This window comes from Eumetopias jubatus, unplaced genomic scaffold (genome assembly GCF_037043125.1).
Source record: "Eumetopias jubatus isolate StellerSeaLion01/CBP00866 unplaced genomic scaffold, mEumJub1_p1.0 scaffold_1, whole genome shotgun sequence".
Taxonomy (NCBI): Eukaryota; Metazoa; Chordata; class Mammalia; order Carnivora; family Otariidae; genus Eumetopias; species Eumetopias jubatus.
Window position 1 is genome coordinate 66074215 of NW_028274807.1, and position 17835 is coordinate 66092049.

Below are 17835 nucleotides of genomic sequence, written 5' to 3' on the forward strand. Positions count from 1 at the left end.
TCAGATTGGATACAAAAGCAAGACCCATCCATATGCTATCTATAAGAGACTCATTTTAGACCCAAAGACACCTCCAGATTTAAAGTGAGGGGGTGGAAAACCATTTATCATGCTAATGGACATCAAAAGAAAGCTGGGGTGGCAATCCTTATATCAGACAAATTAGATTTTAAACTGAAGACTGTATAGATGAGGAAGGAAACTCGTCATAATTAAAGGGACTATCCAACAAGAAGATCTAACAATTGAAAATATTTATGCCCCTAACATGGGAGTAGCCAATTATAAGCCAATTAATAACAAAATTGAAGAAACACATCAACAATAATACAATAATAGTAGGGGGCTTTAACACCCCACTCACTGCAATGGGCAGATAACCTAAGCAGAAGACCAACAAGGAAACAGGGCTTTGAATGACACACTGGACCAGATGGACTTCACAGATATATTCACAGCATTTCATCCTAAAGCAGCAGAATACACATTCTTCTTGAGTGCACACAGAACATTCTCCAGAACAGATCACATACTGCGCCACAAATCAGATCTCAACCAGTACCAGAAGATTGGGATCATTCCTTGCATATTTTCAGACCACAATGCTTTGAAACTGGAACTCAATCACAAGAAGAAATTTGGAAAGAACTCAAATACATGGAGGCTAAAGAGCATCCTACTAAAGAATGAATGGGTCAACCAGGAAATTAAAGGAATTAAAAAAAAATTCATGGAAACAAATGAAAATGAAAACACAACTATTCAAAACCTTTGGGATGCAGCAAAGGGGGTTTTAAGAAGTATACAGCAATACAAGCCTTTCTCAAGAAACAAGGAAGGTCTCAAATACACAACCTAACCTTACAACTAAAGGAGCTGGGGAAAGAACAGCAAATAAAGCCTAAACCTAGCAGAAGAGAAATAATAAAGATCAGAGAAGAAATCAATGAAATACAAACCAGAAGAACAGTAGAACAGATCAACAAAACTAGGAGCTGGTTCTTTGAAAGAGTTAGTAAGACTGATCCTGGCCAGACTTAAAAAGAAAAGAGAAAGCACCCAAATAAATAAAATCATGAATGAAGAGGAGAAATCACAACCAACACCAGAGAAATACAAACAATTATAAGTGCAACTATATGCCAACAAATTAGGCAACCTGGAAGAAATGGATGCATTCCTAGAGATGTATAAACTACCAAAACTGAACCAGAAAGAAATAGAAAACCTGAACAGACCCATAACAAGCAAGGAAAATGAAGCAGTAATCAAAAATTTCCCAACAAACAAGAGTCCACGGCCAGATGGCTTCCCAGAGGAATTCACCAAACATTTAAAGAACTAATACCTATTCTTCTGAAACTGTTTAAAAAAACAGAAATGGAAGGAAAACTTCAAACTTGTTCTATGAGACCAGCATTACCTTGATCCCAAAACCAAAGAGCCCACCAAAAAGGAGAATTTCAGACCAATATCCCATTTGAACATGGATGCAAAAATTCTCACCAAAATACTAGCCAATACGATCCAATTGAAAAGCTTATTCACCACGACCAAGTGGGATTTAGTCCTGGGCTGCAAGGGTGGTTCAACATCCACAAATCAATGTGATACACTACATAAATAAAAGAAAGAACAAGAACCATATGATCCTCTCAACAGATCCACAAAAAGCATTTGACAAAGTACAGCATACTTTCTTGATGAAAACTCTTCCCATTGTAGGGATAGAGGGTACATACCTCAGTAACATAAAAGCCATCTATGAAAAGCCCACAGTGAATATCATTCTCAAAGGAGAAAAACAGAGCTTTTCTCCTAAGGTAGGAACATGGCAGGGATGTTCACTATCACCACTGCTGTCCAACATGGTACTAGAAGTCCTAGCCTGAGCAATCAGACAACAGAAAGAAATAAAGGCATCCGAATCGGCAAAGAAGAAGTCAAACTCACTCTTCGCAGATGACATGATACTCTATGTGGAAAATCCAAAAGACTACACACCAAAATTGCTAGAACTCATATAGGAATTCAACAAAGTGGGAGAATATAAAATCAATGCACAGAAATCAGTTGCATTTCTATACACTGAGACGGAAGAAACAGAAATTAAGGAATGAATCCCATTTACAATTGCACACAAAACCGTAAGATACCTAGGAATAAACTTCACCAAAGAGATAAAGCATCTGTACTCTAAAAACTACAGAACACTTATGATAGAAATTGAGGAAGACACAAAGAAATGGAAAAACATTCCATGCTCATGGACTGGAAGAATAAATATTGTTAAAATATCTATGCTACCCAGAGCAATCTACACATTCAACGCAATTCCTATCAAAATACCATCAACATTTTTCACAGAGCTGGAACAAATAATCCTAAAATTTGTATGGAACCAGAAAAGACCCCAAATAGCCAGGGGAATGTTGAAAAAGAAAACCAAACCTGGTGGTATCACAATACTGGACTTCAAGTTAAATTACAAAGCTGTAATCATTAAGACAATACAGTACTGGCACAAAAACAGACACATAGATCAATGGAACAGAACGGAAGACCCAGAAATGGACCCTCAACTCTATGGTCAACTAATCTTCGACAAAGCAGGAAGGAATATCCAATGGAAAAAGGACAGTCCTTTGAATAAACGGTGTTGGGAAAATTGGACAGCCACATGTAGAAGAATGAAACTGGACCATTTTCTTACACCATACACAAAGATAAACTCAAAATGGATGAAAGACCTAAACGTTGAGACAGGAGTCCATCAAAATTCTAGAGAACACAGGCAGCAACTTTTTCAACCTCAGCTGCAGCAACTTCTTGCTAAACACGTCTCCAAAGGCAAGGAAAACTAAAGCAAAAAAGAACTACTGGAACTTAATCTAGTTAAAAACTTCTGCACAGCAAAGGAAACAGTCACCAAAACTAAAAGGCAACCGACGGAATGGGAGAAGATATTTGCAAATGACATATCAGATAAAGGGCTAGTATCCAAGATCTAAAATTAACAAGTCAGGAAATGACAGATGTTGAGGATGCAGAGAAAGGGGAACCCTCCTACGTTGTTGGTGGGAATGCAAGCTGGCGAAGCCACTCTGGAAAACAGTATGGAGTTCCTCAAAATGTTGAAAATAGAGCTACCCTACAACCCAGCAATTGCACTACTGGGTATTTACCCCAAAGATATAAATGTAGTGTTCTGAAGGAGCACCTGCACCCCAATGTTTACAGCAGCAATGTCCACAATAGCCAAACTATGGAAAGAGCCCAGATGTCCATAGAAAGTAGAATGGATAAAGAAGATGTGGCATATGGAATATTACTCAGCCATCAAAAAAATGAAATCTTGCCATTTGCAACGATGTGGATGGAACCAGAGGGTATTATGCTAAGCGAAATAAGTCAATCAGAGAAAGACAATGATCATATGATCTCACCGATATGTGGAATTTGAGAAACAAGGCAGAGGATCATAGGGGAAGGGAGGGAAAACTGAATGGGAAGTCATCAGAGAGGGAGACAAACCATGAAAGACTCTTAACTAGAGGAAACAAACTGAGGGTTGCTGGAGGAGAGTTGGGTGGGGCGATGCGGTAACTGGGTGATGGGCATTAAAGAGGACACGTGATGTGATGAGCACTGGGTGTTATACGCAACTGATGAATTATTGAACTGTACATCTGAAACTAATGATGAGTACATCATCACTAGTTGGTTAATTGAATTTAAATTAATAAAAGATAAAATAAAATATACAACTTAAAAATCATAGTAGGGGGACAGTTAGAAGAAACAAAGCAACATGGGGAGAGACAGGCTGGTACCACAGCTACAAGAAGAAAGAATTACCAGAGGAAGAACCAAGAAGTAAGAAAAGAATCAAGATGAACAAGTTATTTGAGAAGAATGAGAAAGCTTCTAAAATAAGCTTTCTAAAATAAGCTTTGAGAAGTTAAATAAAGCTATTAATCAGGGAAAGTAATTTCTTCTGAGCATTAGACGCAGAATGGAAAGACTAATCAGGGTACTAGGAAACTAACCAGTGACCCTAGTGTTGTGCCTACAGAATCAATTACAACCTTATTTCCCAAGAACTAAAAACACTGAGATAAGAATACTAGTGAATGAGCATTAAGGAGGGCACATGATGTGATGAGCACTGGGTGTTATATGCAACTGATGAACTGAACTCTACATCTGAAACTAATGATGTACTATATGTTGGCTAACTGAATTTAAATTTAAAAAAAAGAATACTAGTGAATCAAAGAGTAAAACAAGGTATAATTTAAAAAATAAAAATTAATAAATTTCTTACGCAGAGTTAAGTCTAGGCCAATTGCAGTATGCACATGTGATTTGCCAGCCTCCATATATTCTATACCAAACTCTAAAAAACTGAAGATTCTTGTTCACTAAATGGCTGAGTGAATGTGAATATTTGGGATTTAACCCCATACAGGAAATTAATGAAAATGAGTATTGGGACAATACTCTATTTCTCAAAAGGCACCAATTTCCTTACCCTTCTCTCTAACCCCGACCTTAAATTATTTTGCTGTGGCAGTCATAAACCTAGAACGCACCACTTACAGGAACCCCAAGGCAATCTAGTTGATTCAGTTACAATGCATGAAACTTTAATCCACTACTCTGTGGCTATATGAGGACACAGAATATTCTGTGTCAAGTCACTAAATTAAAGAATTCAGAGGTGGTAGAAACCTTACAGATCACCTAGTTTAATCTTCTAACCAAAGATAAAATCCCTCCATAAAGTATGTGCCTCTCCTATCCAAATGCCTCGCTGTGGTATTTACTTGTCCTGTTAGCCTTTTTTAATTCTCTGAAAGTCTAGGTCACATTTCATTTCTACATTTTCTGTTGGCCTTTTATTCTCTCTGTGTGTGACCCAGAGCCCAGCTAGACTGCAAACTCAATAAGAAAGGACAGCATTTAGTGCTGTACTACTTTAACTTCATAAATTTTTGTGATTAGTGAATATCTGCTATCATGGGAGGCATTTCCACTCAGAAAATGTGCAGTGTATCCCATTACCATACCTTGGAGAGTTGCTCCTCTGCCTGAGGTTCTGTAGGCAGAACAGTCCCTCCTTGTGCCTTCATTTCTTCTATGTGTTTATTCAAAGAAGTTAATTTGGCCTTAGCATGAAGTTTTAGTTTTTTTATTTTGTTATCAGCAGCTTTTCTTTCTTCCTGTCAGAGAACAATGACAGTAAATATATAAGTGTTTATTCATCACGTGCCTAATACATAACAAAAGTTAATTCTCAGGAGGCATCATCTTACAGTATTGGGGAAATAAGAATCACACTCTCCAATAATCTAAGTGAAAAGAAAAATCTAAGTGAATGTTGTGTCTGTCTTTTATCAAATGCTTGGCAAGAAAGGAGAAAAACCATGGTACCTGTAGAACTTCATCTTTTTGCTGCAACTGAATGTCCTTCTCTCTAATGATTTCTTTTAGCTCCACCACCAACTGCTCAGCATAAGCCAGGCGCTCCAGAACATCCTCTTGTGTCCTATCGTTAAATTCCATGTCAGATTCTTGGGGTAATGCCTAGTATTTAGACAAAAGTTGCCAATGCATCAGGGGAAAAATACTAGTGGCCAAAAAAGAGTTTCTTCATTCCAACTTCATCTTATCTTTTGCCCATCTCATTTCCATTCTTAATTATTATTGGATCTGAGTTGGAAAGATTTCTTATCATCATAGCCATTAAAATATATTGAGTATTTTGGAAGTGTTAAGCATTTCACAAACAAAACATTATCTCATTTATGATATCCTAATTTTACCAAAGAGAAAAATAAAAGGAAGCAAAGATAACAAACTATTAAGTGGAAGAGCCCAAAATTTAAATTTAAGACAGCAGTTGAATAAAATTCTCTTAACCACTAGGCAATACTGCTTGTCTTTCAGAAAACTAAAGGACTTCTTTTGATTCCTCATGTGGCTATCAAAAAATATAATATAAACTATAAGAGAAGTGTAGATAAATTTACAATAGCAAACATATTTTCAAACCTGAAAGGTGCCCCAGTTCTGCCACTTATCATTCAATCCTTTCCTAGTGAACAGGATATACACCTGAGAAGAAGGTAAAACAATCTAGCACTAAACAAGGCTCAAGGGACAAATGAAAAAGATCTTTCCAATCTCATCCAGGACTTGATTCCCATCACTATGGCTCATATACTACAAACTTACAGGAGAAGGATCATTTATAAATTATCAGTATTTTTCTTAATCCTCTCTTCCACCTAGCAAAATGGAGGCTGCTCAAAACCTTCTATCTTAAACTCTTTCCCTCAGAAGAACATGGAATATATGTCTCATCAGTTTAATTCAGAATAGAGCTACTCACAGGGTCTAGGGAAGCCCTCATATTCTGATCAGTGTCATCTCCTGATAATTCGTGCAAAACAACATTTGCTAATCCTGACAATCGGCTCAGCATTTCTGCAAGAAAAGAAAACATAACAATCAATAAAATGGATACAGGCTTCCCTTGTACTGGTAACTATATTATCTATAAGCAAAATAAACTGTACAGGTGATATATATTAGACACAGACAATAGCATGATGATATCTTTAAAAATACATTTGAGTATGTACAGTATAGTCACACAATGTTCTTTTCAGTGGCAACTGCACTGCACTTCAATTACCACCGCTAACATTTTCTAAATAAAATATATAATTGTTTAGTGGCAAATAATATTTTTAAAGTTATCTTTAATCCCTTTTCTTTCATTATAACTTCATTTACAAACATGAACTTCTAACATTCCTTCCCCGGTCAGAATGTTATTCTCTCCTACTTTGCCAAATAAACCCATGATGCAGCAAAATTTTTCTTTTTATGTGCCCCCATGAACCCCATTCTTTCAGGAGGGTTTCCTGATAAACCGTGTGGTTTTGCTAAAATTTAAATATGATATTTGTTCAAATGTACAGCATTAAATTCACATATTAGAAAAGAAGGAAAAGGGATTTACCTCAGCAACCTATGCTGCTTCTGTATGAAATCACAAAAAGAAGAGCTAATTAAAACAAATATAAGCAGACAAAAAAGAAATTAAGATCAGAGCTGAAACTAATAAAAATGAAAACAGAAAAAATAGAGAAAATCAGTAAAACCAAAAGTTGGTTCTTAGAGAATGGGTTCAATCTTAAATGACCTAGAACTTAACATTGACCTCTATATGAAAGAGAGGTTATATACAAATCTAGTGGTAACCTTATATCAAAAACCACTAATAAATATGCAAAGAATAAAGAGAAAGAAATCCAAATGTATCACTAAAGAAAATCAGCAAACCATAAGAGAAAGACAAGAAAGGATCAGAGAAAAGCTCCAGAAACATCCACAAAACAAGTAATAAAATGTCAATAAATACATATCTGTCAGCAATTATTCTGAATGTAAATGGACCAAACGCTCCAACCAAAAGACACAAGGTGCAGAATGGATAAAAACAATAAATAAGACCCATCTATATGCTGCCAACAAGAGACTCACTTCAGACCTAAAGACACATGCAGGTTGAAAGTGAGGGAATGAAGAAATACTTATCATGCAAATGGATGTCAAAAGAAAGCTGAAGTGGAAATAGTTATATCAGACAAAGTGGACTTTAAAACAGAGAATATATATAGCAAGAGACAATGAATGACAGTATATAATAATAAAGGAGACAATCCAACAAGAAGACATAACAATTGTAAATATTTATGCACCCACCTAGGAGCATCCAAATACATAAAACAATTAATAACAAACATAAAGGAACTAATCCATAATAATACAATAATAGGGGACTTTAACAACCCACTTACATCAATGGACAGATCATCTAAACAGAAAACCAACAAGGAAACAATGGCTTTAAATGACACACTGGAACAGTGTGTGTGTAAATGGATGATGGGCATTAAAGAGGGCACTTGTATGTTATATGCAAGTGATAAATCACTAAATTCTAACCCAGTTTCAGGGTTATATATTAATATTGCACTATATATTAACTGACTTGAATTTAAATGAAATCTTGAAAGGAAAAAAAATCTTGAAAAGAAACAAACGAACTGGACCACTTTCCTACACCATTCAAAAAAATAAATTTAAAGTGGAATAAAGACTTAAATGTGAGACCTGAAACCATAAAAATCCTAGAACACAGGCAGTAACCTCTTTGGCCATAGCAACTTTTTTCTAGATATGTCTCCTGAGAAAAGGGAAAACAAGCAAAAATAAACAATTGGGACTACATCAAAATAAAAAATTTCTGTACATCAAACGAACATCAACAAAACTAAATGGCAACTTGCAGAATGGGAGAAGATACTTGCAAATGACATATCCAATAAAGGGTTAGTATCCAAAATATATAAAGAACTTACAAAATTCAACACCCAAAAACCAAATAATCTGATTAAAAAATGGGCAGAAAACATGAAGAGACATTTTTCCAAAGAAGACATAGAGATGGCCAACAGACACATGAAAAGATGCTCATCATTACTTACCATAAAGAAAATGCAAATCAAAACCATAATGAGGGCGCCTGAGTGGCTCAGTTGGTTAAGCAACTGCCTTCGGCTCAGGTCATGATCCTGGAGTCCTGGGATCGAGTCCCGCATCGGGCTCCCTGCTCAGCGGGGAGTCCACTTCTCCCTCTCCCGCTCTCCCCTCTTATGTACTCTCTCTCTCTCAAATAAATAAATAAAAATCTTAAAAAAAAACCATAATGAGATATCACTTGTCAGAATAGTTAAAATCAACAACACAAGAAAAACAGTTGTTGGCAAGGATGTGGAGAAAAAGGAATCTTCTTGCACTGTTGATGGAATACTAACTGATGCAGCCACTCTGGAAAACAGTATGGAGGTTCCTCAAAAAGTTAAAAATAGAACTACCCTACAATCCAGCAATTACACTACTAGGTATTTACCCAAAGGATATAAAAACACTAATTCAAAGGGATTCATGTAACCCTTTGTTTATTTACAATAGTGAAGATACGAAAGCAGCCCAAGTGTCCATCAATTGATATATGGATAAAGAAAATGTGGTATATATATAAAATAGAATATTATTCAGTCATAAAGAAAAGAATGGAATCTTGCCATTTGTAATGACATGGATGGAGCTAGGGAGCATAATGCTAAGTGAAATAAGTCAGTCAGAGAAAGACAAATACCATATGATATCACTCATATATAGAATTTAAGAAACAAAACAAATGACCAAAGAGGAGAAAAAGAGAGAAAGACAAAGAAACAGACTCTTAATCATAGAGAACAAACTGATGGTTGCCAGAGGCAAGGTGGGGGAGAGGGGTGATGGTTAATTAGGTGATGGGGATTAAGGAGTACACTTGTCGTGATAAGTACTGGGTGATATAAGGAATTGCTTAATCCCTATATTGTACACCTGAAACTAATATAACACTACATGTTAGCTAGGTGGAATTAAAATATAAACTTTTTTTAAAAAGTTGGTTTTTTGAAAAGATAAAAAAAAATTGATAAAGCTCTAGTCAGACTGACCAAGAAAAAAAAGAGAAGACACAAACTATCAATACCAATTATGAGAAAGGAGACATCACTATAGATCTAACATACATTAAAATATTGTAACACTACAAATAACTCTATGCCCATAAATTCATCAACATAGAAAAAATGGGACAATTCCTTAAAAGATACAAGCTAACAAAACTCATTATAGAAGAAAAAGACAACCTAAATACACACACACATATACACATACACTGACACATCCCTTATTTATTATTTACTTATTTATTCATTCAGATCAGTGTCAATGGCTAGTCCATAAGATCTTTGAAAGTGAAATTATTAATACTTTGTTAGGAAAAATCAAAACAGAACTGTACTGTGCATAGCACTAGCATAAGTAATTATGCTAAATTTTATGTTTAATGATAAAATGTTTAATGATAAAATGTTATTTGGCCTTTAAAAGCCTCAACAGGGAGAAATATAAGAGCTCTCGTACAAAATAAGCACTTGAATAAACACCAATTTCTGCTAAAGTTTTCTTCTACTCTGAGTAGTAATAATGTTTAGGGCAATCGTGGTCCTTAATTAAGAAAGAAGTGGTGAGGAGTTTGTTTCTATAACAGGTTACCTTGGATAACCTAACTAGCATATCACATTTAGAAAAGATGTGTGAAACAGGAAAGGAAAAAGAAAACCACTCCTCGAAGGGCAACATACGGCCATGTATTAGTATATATAACTACTAGAAAGACAACATAGGCTCACATTTAAGTATATAGGACCATATATAACCACTCATTCAAGCTGTGAAATTCATAACTATGGTCAGTTAAAAAAAAAAATCACAACTCAGCATTATACTAAACTTTCTTTTCAACTCTAGAGATTGAATTTTCTATAATAATCATTAATGAAGGAAATGAACACCAAAACTAAAGAGTCTTTATTAGGCACAGAGATTTGCATTAATCAAAGAAAGTCATAGCAGAACATAATTTATCAAGCAGATTCACTTTATCTTCAGATTTTTCAGACCACATTAGGAACAAGCACACACGCACAAATCAACCAACTGATGGGACTCTGAGAAGATGGGAGTAGGAGACATTGTGGATCTTCCTGAATTCCCACATAAAAACTGACAAAGCAACTAGGTAACAAAATTAAAACCTGTATACAGCCTTTACAAAAAAAAACAAAAACTATGTGACAAAGTTTTCCAAACTCTAAAATAAACATGGATATAGACAAACCACCAACAGCCACAATATCTGCATGTCCTTGCTGTTCATGTGGGAGGAAGAGGGAAGTGAAGGGGGCGGGGTGGCAGAATGTTCCACCCCTACTATGCCATTTTGGCATAAAGATTATCTTGAGCTAAAGGCACTTGAAAAACAGCAGGTACAAGAAGGATGCTCTGACCTCCCCTTTTTCTTCCTGAAAGCAAGATATAAAACCCTGTATGGAAGATGTCCTCCCTATATTAGGAGGAAAGTAACATTCTTACCTCCAGGGATGGGGAGTTAAGGCCAAAGGAATCTGTAAAAACAAATCTTGTATGTGAATCCTTATCTTCCTAGTCACTTCTCCATGATTAACTACCCCTTTGCCTTGTATCATTATCACAATTTACTGCTCTCTGTCCAACTCAATATTTAAGTGTTCTATTCTAACTGATTCTTTTGGTCTTCATTTCTTTATGAGGGCTCCAGTGTCACTTAAAATTTATACTAAATAAATCTGTATGCTTTTCCTGTTAATCTGTCCTATGTAAATTTAATTCTTAGGCCCAGTAAAAACCTTAAAGGGATAGAGGTAAAATAATGCTCCCCTACAGAAGCTATAAGAATGTGACAAACAGGATACCAAGAGAACCACAAAAGAGCTAGTGGGTATTCACTGGAAAATGTCCTGAGCCAATTAAAGAACAGCAACTGAAAAAGGAAGGCATATCCTTACTCCAATAGCAACTAAGTGCAAGGAAAGTGCAAGGTCTGAAATGGCTAAAGAGTCTGGGCCCCATGAACACTCAAAACTGAAGAGTCGAGGCTCTCTTTCAGAACAGGGCCTCTACTGAGAGTAGAATCAAGATTCATCAAGACAGGGTCAACAGAGAACAAAGGAAGACCCAGATAAAGAGTGAGCTGGGGATACTGGAAAAAGAGTCTGGAAATCTCAGAAATCCAATGGCCACATTTTGAACCAACACTGGAAAACAATGTTAAGAGGAAGCTCTGCAAAGTTAGAAAAGCTACCCAAAATAAATCTCCTAAAAATTCAGCAATATTAACATAAAATGAGCACTTGAAAAGTAACACAATTTCCATACAAAGTTATTATAAGAAAAAAGAGCAAAATAATATCCATACAGAAAATGGAAGCATGTCAAAGAGCCATGCTCAAAATAACTCAGAACTACAACCTACTAAATCAACCAAAAGGACTAAAAGGCATTAAAAATTATATAAGACATGAAAAGCCATACATCAGAAGTTGAAAAACCCAGGAAGACAGCAAGAGAAGAAAGGAACAAAGGAAACACAAAATAGTCAGAAAACTATTAACAAAATGGCAACAGTAAGTCCTTTCAATAATTACATGAAATTTAAATGTATTAAATTATCCAATCAAAAGACACGGAGTGCCTGAATGGATTTAAAAAACAATATCCAGGCGCCTGGGTGGCTCAGTGAAGTGTCTGCCTTCAGTTCAGGTCATGATCTCAGGGTCCTGGGATCGAGCCCCACATCGGGCTCCCTGCTCGGTGGGGAGCCTGCTTCTCCCTCTCCCTCTGCCACTCCCCGTTTGTGCTCTCACTCACTCTCTCTCAAATAAAGAAAATCTTTAAAATAAATAAACAAACAAACAATATCCAACTATATGCTCCCTACAAGAGACTCACTTTGGTCCAAGGTTACAGACAGGCTGAAAGTGAAGGGATGGAAAAATATATTCCATGCAAATGGTAACCAAAAGAAAGCAAGGGTAACTATATTTTTAAAAGACAAAATAGACTTTTAGTCAAAAACTGTCATGAGAGAGAGAGAGTTTTTTAGAATAGTTTGGGAAGGATTGGCATTAATTCTTCTTTAAACATTTTTTAGAATTCACTTAGTGAAGCCATCAAGTTCTGGGCATTTCTTTATTGAGAGGCTTTTGGTTACTGATTCAATCTCTTTATGTTATTGGTTTGTTCAGGTGTTCTGTTTCTTGTGATTCAGTGTTGGGAGGTTGTATGTTTCTAGGAATTCATCCATTTCTTGCATATAATTATTCATGGCTGTCTTTTATGATTCCTTGTATTTCTGCGTTATCAGTGTAGTGTCTCTGTCATTTATAATTTTACTCATTGAATCTTCTCTCTTAGTCTAGCTAAAGGTTTGTCAATTTTATCTTTTCAAAAAGCAGTTTTGTTGAAAAAGTTTTGTCTTTTCTATTATTTTTCTAATCTCTATCTCCTTTATTTCTGCTCTGATATTTGTTATTTCCTTCCTTCTGCTTTCACCTTAGTTTGTTCTTTTCCTGGTTACTTGAAGTGTCAAGACAGGTTTATTTAAGATCTTTCATTTTTCTTAATGTAGGAGTCTATCTCCATAAATTTCCCTCTTAAAACTGCTTTTGCTGCATCTCATTAACTTTCCATAGGTATGTCATGTTTTCATTTGTCTCAATATAATTTTTTATTTCTTTTTTGTTTTTTTTTCTTTGACTCATTGGTTCAGGAGCATGTTGTTTAATTTCCACATATTTGTGAATTTTCCAGTTTTCTTCTTGTCTTGTTTTGTTTTGGAGGTCTTTTTGCATATGGAATAGTAACTTTATTTCTTCTTTTATGTTCTTTTTTTTTGAGATTTAAAAAAAAATTTAATTCCAGTTAACAATCATACAGTGTTCTATTGGTTTCAGGTGTACAATATGGTGACTCAACAATTCCATATATCACCCAGAACTTGATGGCTTCACTAAAGTGAATTCTAAAAAATGTTTAAAGAAGAATTAATGCCAATCCTTCTCAAAATATTCTTTAAAAAACTGAAGAAGAGGAAACACTTTCAAAGTCATTTTATGAGGACAGCATCACCTGAATACTGAATCCAGAGAAGGACACTACAATAAAATTATAGGTCAGTATCCCTGATAAAATAGATGCAAAAATCCTCAACAAAATACTAGCATACCCAATTCAACATCACATGAAAAGAATCATACACCATGTCAAGTAGGATGTATTCCTAAGATGCAAGGATGGTTCAACATCCACAAATCAATAAATGTGATGCACTACATTAAGAGAATGAAGGATAAATGTCACATGATCATCTCAAGAGATGCAGAAAAAGAATTTTAAAAATTCAATATCCTTGCATGATAAAAACTGTCAACCAATTAGGTACAGAAGGAATGTACCTCAATATAATCAAGACCATATACAAGCCCAAAATTAACATCACATTCAATGGCAAAAAAGCTAAAAGCTTTTCCTCTAAAATCAGATATAAGGATGCCCATTCTTACCACTTCTGTTCAATGTAGTACTAGAAGTCCTAGCCAGATCAATTAGGCAAGGAAATGAAATACAAGGCATCCAAATCAGAAAGAAGTAAATTGTCTCTGTTTGCAGAAAACATGATCTTACATATAGGAAACCCTAAAAACTCCACCAAAAAATTATTACAACTAGGGGTGTCTGGATGACTCAGTTGGATGAGCTTCCAATTCTTGATTTTGGCTCATGTCATGTTCTCAGGGGTGTGGGATCAAGGCCTGCATCAGGCTCTGCACTCAGCATGGAGTCTGCTTGAGTTTCTCTCCCTCTGCCCCTCCCCTTGTTTATCCCTTTTCTCTCTCTCTTTCTCTCAAATAAATAAATCTTTTTTAAAAATTATTACAACTAATAAACGAATTCAATAAAGTTGCAGGATATAAAATCAATATATAAAAATTATTGTTTCTGGGGCACCTGGGTGGCTCAGTCGTTAAGCGTCTGCCTTCAGCTCAGGTCATGATCCCAGGGTCCTGGGATCAAGCCCCGCATCAGGCTCCCTGCTCCGCGAGAAGCCTGCTTCTCCCTCTCCCACTCCCCCTGCTTGTGTTCCCTCTCTCGCTGTGTCTCTGTCAAATAAATAAACTCTTTAAAAAATATATATTGTTTCTATATACTAACAACAAACTATCCCTCCCAAATTTAGAAAATAATCCCACTTATAATAGCATTTTAAAAAATAAAGTACTTAGGAATAAATTTAACTAAGGAGGTAAAAGATCTGTACACTGAAAACTGTAACACATTAATAAAAGGAATTCAGAAAAAACATATAAATGGAAAGATATCCATGTTCACAGACTTGAAGAACATTATTATAAGTCCATACCACTCAAAGCAATCTACAGATTCAATGCAATCCTTTCAAAATGCCAAAACCTTGGAGAGAGGAAAAGATGGCAGAGGAGTAGGGGGCCCTATTCCAACTGGTCCCCGGAATTGAGCTGGATATCTACCAGACCACTCTGAACAACCACAAAATCAGCCTCAGATGTAAGAAGACAGATCTGGACCTCTACAGAGTATCGCAGGTGGTTGGTTTCGAGGTATGAAGCCGGGAGTTGGGATTCTGTGGGCAGGTAACGGAGGAGATATGGAAGGGGGAGGGAGCTGCCATAAGCGCTGGTGCTGGGAAGGTGAAATAACACAGGAGCGCAAAAGCCTCCCATGCTGGGGACGGGGCACAGACTCGCAGACTGCTAGCAATGGGGAAAGGACTTTAGGGCAGCCCCCTAGACTGAAACCTGGAGCGGCAGGGCCACGCGTGCAAACTGGGGGTGGATGGCGGATTTAAAAGCACAAAGGGCAGAGACAAGCCCCGACCTGGAGGCGAGAACTGGGAGTGCTGCTGAGGGGCACAAACCCAGGACTGCAGTTTATAGCAGCACAGACAGAAATGGAGATAACGTGGCCTGGAGAGCTCGCTGAAGAACAGACTGTGATCTCTCTGCTCTGAGGCAGAGGGTTGGAAACAATCTCTTCTGCTCTGACTCTCAGAAGAGACTAGGAAAGCCACCAGGGAAAGCCGCCAAAGAACAAAAGCCCCAAAAAACTGGTTTTCACTGAGCCCATCCCCCGCCACAGGGGGCAGGGCAACTCTGCCCAAACAGGGTTGCCTGAGTAAGAGTGCAGCAGGCCTCTCCCCCGGAAGACAGGCAGGCAAAACAAGAGGCAAGCAACCCTAAGGTCCCTATAAAACAGGTGCATTTTGCTTGGGCTGTGGTCAATAATTTGGACTCTGTACATTCCCTCAACCACCCCTCAAAAGAATGACTAGGAAGAGGAACCCCCAAAATAGGAAAGACTCAGAGACTGTGACTTCTGCCACAGATTTACAAATGGATTCAGATATAACAAAGATGTCGGAGACAGTATTCAGGGTAGCAATTCTGAAGACAATAGCTAGAATGGAGAAATCAATTAATGCCAACATAGAGTTGCTAAGGGCAGAAATGAAAACTGAACTGGCAGAACTTAAAAATGCTATCATTGAGATCCAATCTAATCTAGATAATCTTAACAGCTAGGGTAAGCGAGGCAGAAGAACGAATTACTAATCTAGAAGACCAATTAATAGACAAAAAGGAAAAAGAGGAGGCCAGGGAAAACAACTCAAAATCCATGAAAACAGAATCAGAGAGGGCGCCTGGGTGGCTCAGTTGGTTAAGCAACTGCCTTTGGCTCAGGTCATGATCCCGGAGTCCCGGGATCAAGTCCCACATCAGGCTCCCTCCTCAGCAAGGAGCCTGCTTCTCCCTCTGACCCTCCCCTATCTCATGTACTCTCTCTCTCTCATTCTCGCTCTCTCAAATAAATAAATAAATCTTTAAAAAAAAAAAGAAAATAGAATCAGAGAAATAAGTGACACAATGAAATGTTCCAGTGTCAGAATTACTGGGACCCCTGAGGGGGTGGAGAGAGAGAGAGAGGACTAGAAGATATATTTGAGCAAATCATGCCTGAGAACTTCCCTAATCTGGGGAATGAAACAAACATTCGTGTCCTAGAGGCAGAGAAGACCCCCCTCCCAGGATCAAGGAAAACAGGCCAACACCCCAGCATGTAATAGTAAAACTCGCAAATCTCAAACCAAGGAAACCATCTTAAGGGCAGTTAGGGGGAAGAGATTCCTTACGTGCAGAGGGAGGAACATCAGAGTAACGTCAGACCTATCCACAGAGACCTGGCAAGCCAGAAAGGGCTGGCAAGACATCTTGGGGTACTAAATGAGAAGAACATGCAGCCAAGAATACTTTATCTGGCAAGGCTATCATTTAGAATGGATGGAGAGATGCAGAGCTTCCAAGATCGGCAGAAACTGAAAGAATATGTGACCACTAAGCCATCCCTCCAAGAAATATTAAGGGGTCGGGGGGTCCAATAAGAGGAGAAAGACCCCAAGAGTGATATAGAACAGAAATATAGAGACAATCTATAGAAATAAGGTCTTCAACATGATGACAATAAATTCATATCTTTCAATAATCACTCTCAACATGAACGGCCTAAATGCTCCCATAAAATGGCACAGGGTTGCAGACTGGATAAAAAGAGAGGACCATCCATATGCTGTCTACAAGAGACTCATTTTGAACCTAAAGATACATCCAGACTGAAAGTGAAGGGATGGAGATCCATCTACCATGCCAACGGACCTCAAAAGAAAGCTGGGGTAGCAATTTTTATATCAGACAAATTAGATTTTAAGCTAAAGCCTATAGTTAGAGACACAGGAGGACACTATATCATTCTTAAAGAGCCTATCCAACAAGAAGATCTAACAATTGTAAACACCTACACCCCCAACATAGGAGCAGCCATCTACATAAGCCAACTGTTAACCAAAATAAAGAGTCATATTGATAACAATACGTTAATCGTAGGAGACCTCAATACTCCACTCTCAGCAATAGACAGATCATCTAAGCAGAAAATCAACAAAGAAACAAGAGCTTTGAATGACACACTGGACCAGATGGACCTCGTAGATATATATAGAACATTCCACCCTAAAACAACAGAATACTCATTGTTCTCGAGTGCACACTGAACTTTCTCCAGAATAGACCACATACTGCGTCACAAATCAGGTCTCAACCGATACCAAAAGACTGAGATTATTCCCCACATATTCTCAGACAATAATGCTTTAAAACGGGAACTCAATCACAAGAAAAAATTTGGAAGAAATTCAAACACTTGGAAGCTAAAGACCACTCTGCTCAAGAA

General features: G+C 37.1%; 1 protein-coding gene across 5 annotated transcripts in view; it reads right to left on the minus strand.

The window, feature by feature from the left end:
• The window catches only part of GOLGB1 (golgin B1), a 98476-nt gene that overhangs the window by 67664 nt on the left and 12977 nt on the right, over nt 1-17835 (minus strand). For all 5 annotated transcript variants that reach the window (XM_028110524.2, XM_028110526.2, XM_028110527.2 and 2 more), the window contains exons 2-4: nt 6398-6492; nt 5437-5589; nt 5073-5225 (exon numbers count right to left, since the gene is read on the minus strand). In XM_028110524.2, the coding sequence (XP_027966325.1) occupies nt 5073-5225; nt 5437-5589; nt 6398-6490 (399 nt within the window). In that variant the 5' untranslated portion in view covers nt 6491-6492. The remainder of the gene's footprint in view (nt 1-5072; nt 5226-5436; nt 5590-6397; nt 6493-17835) is intronic.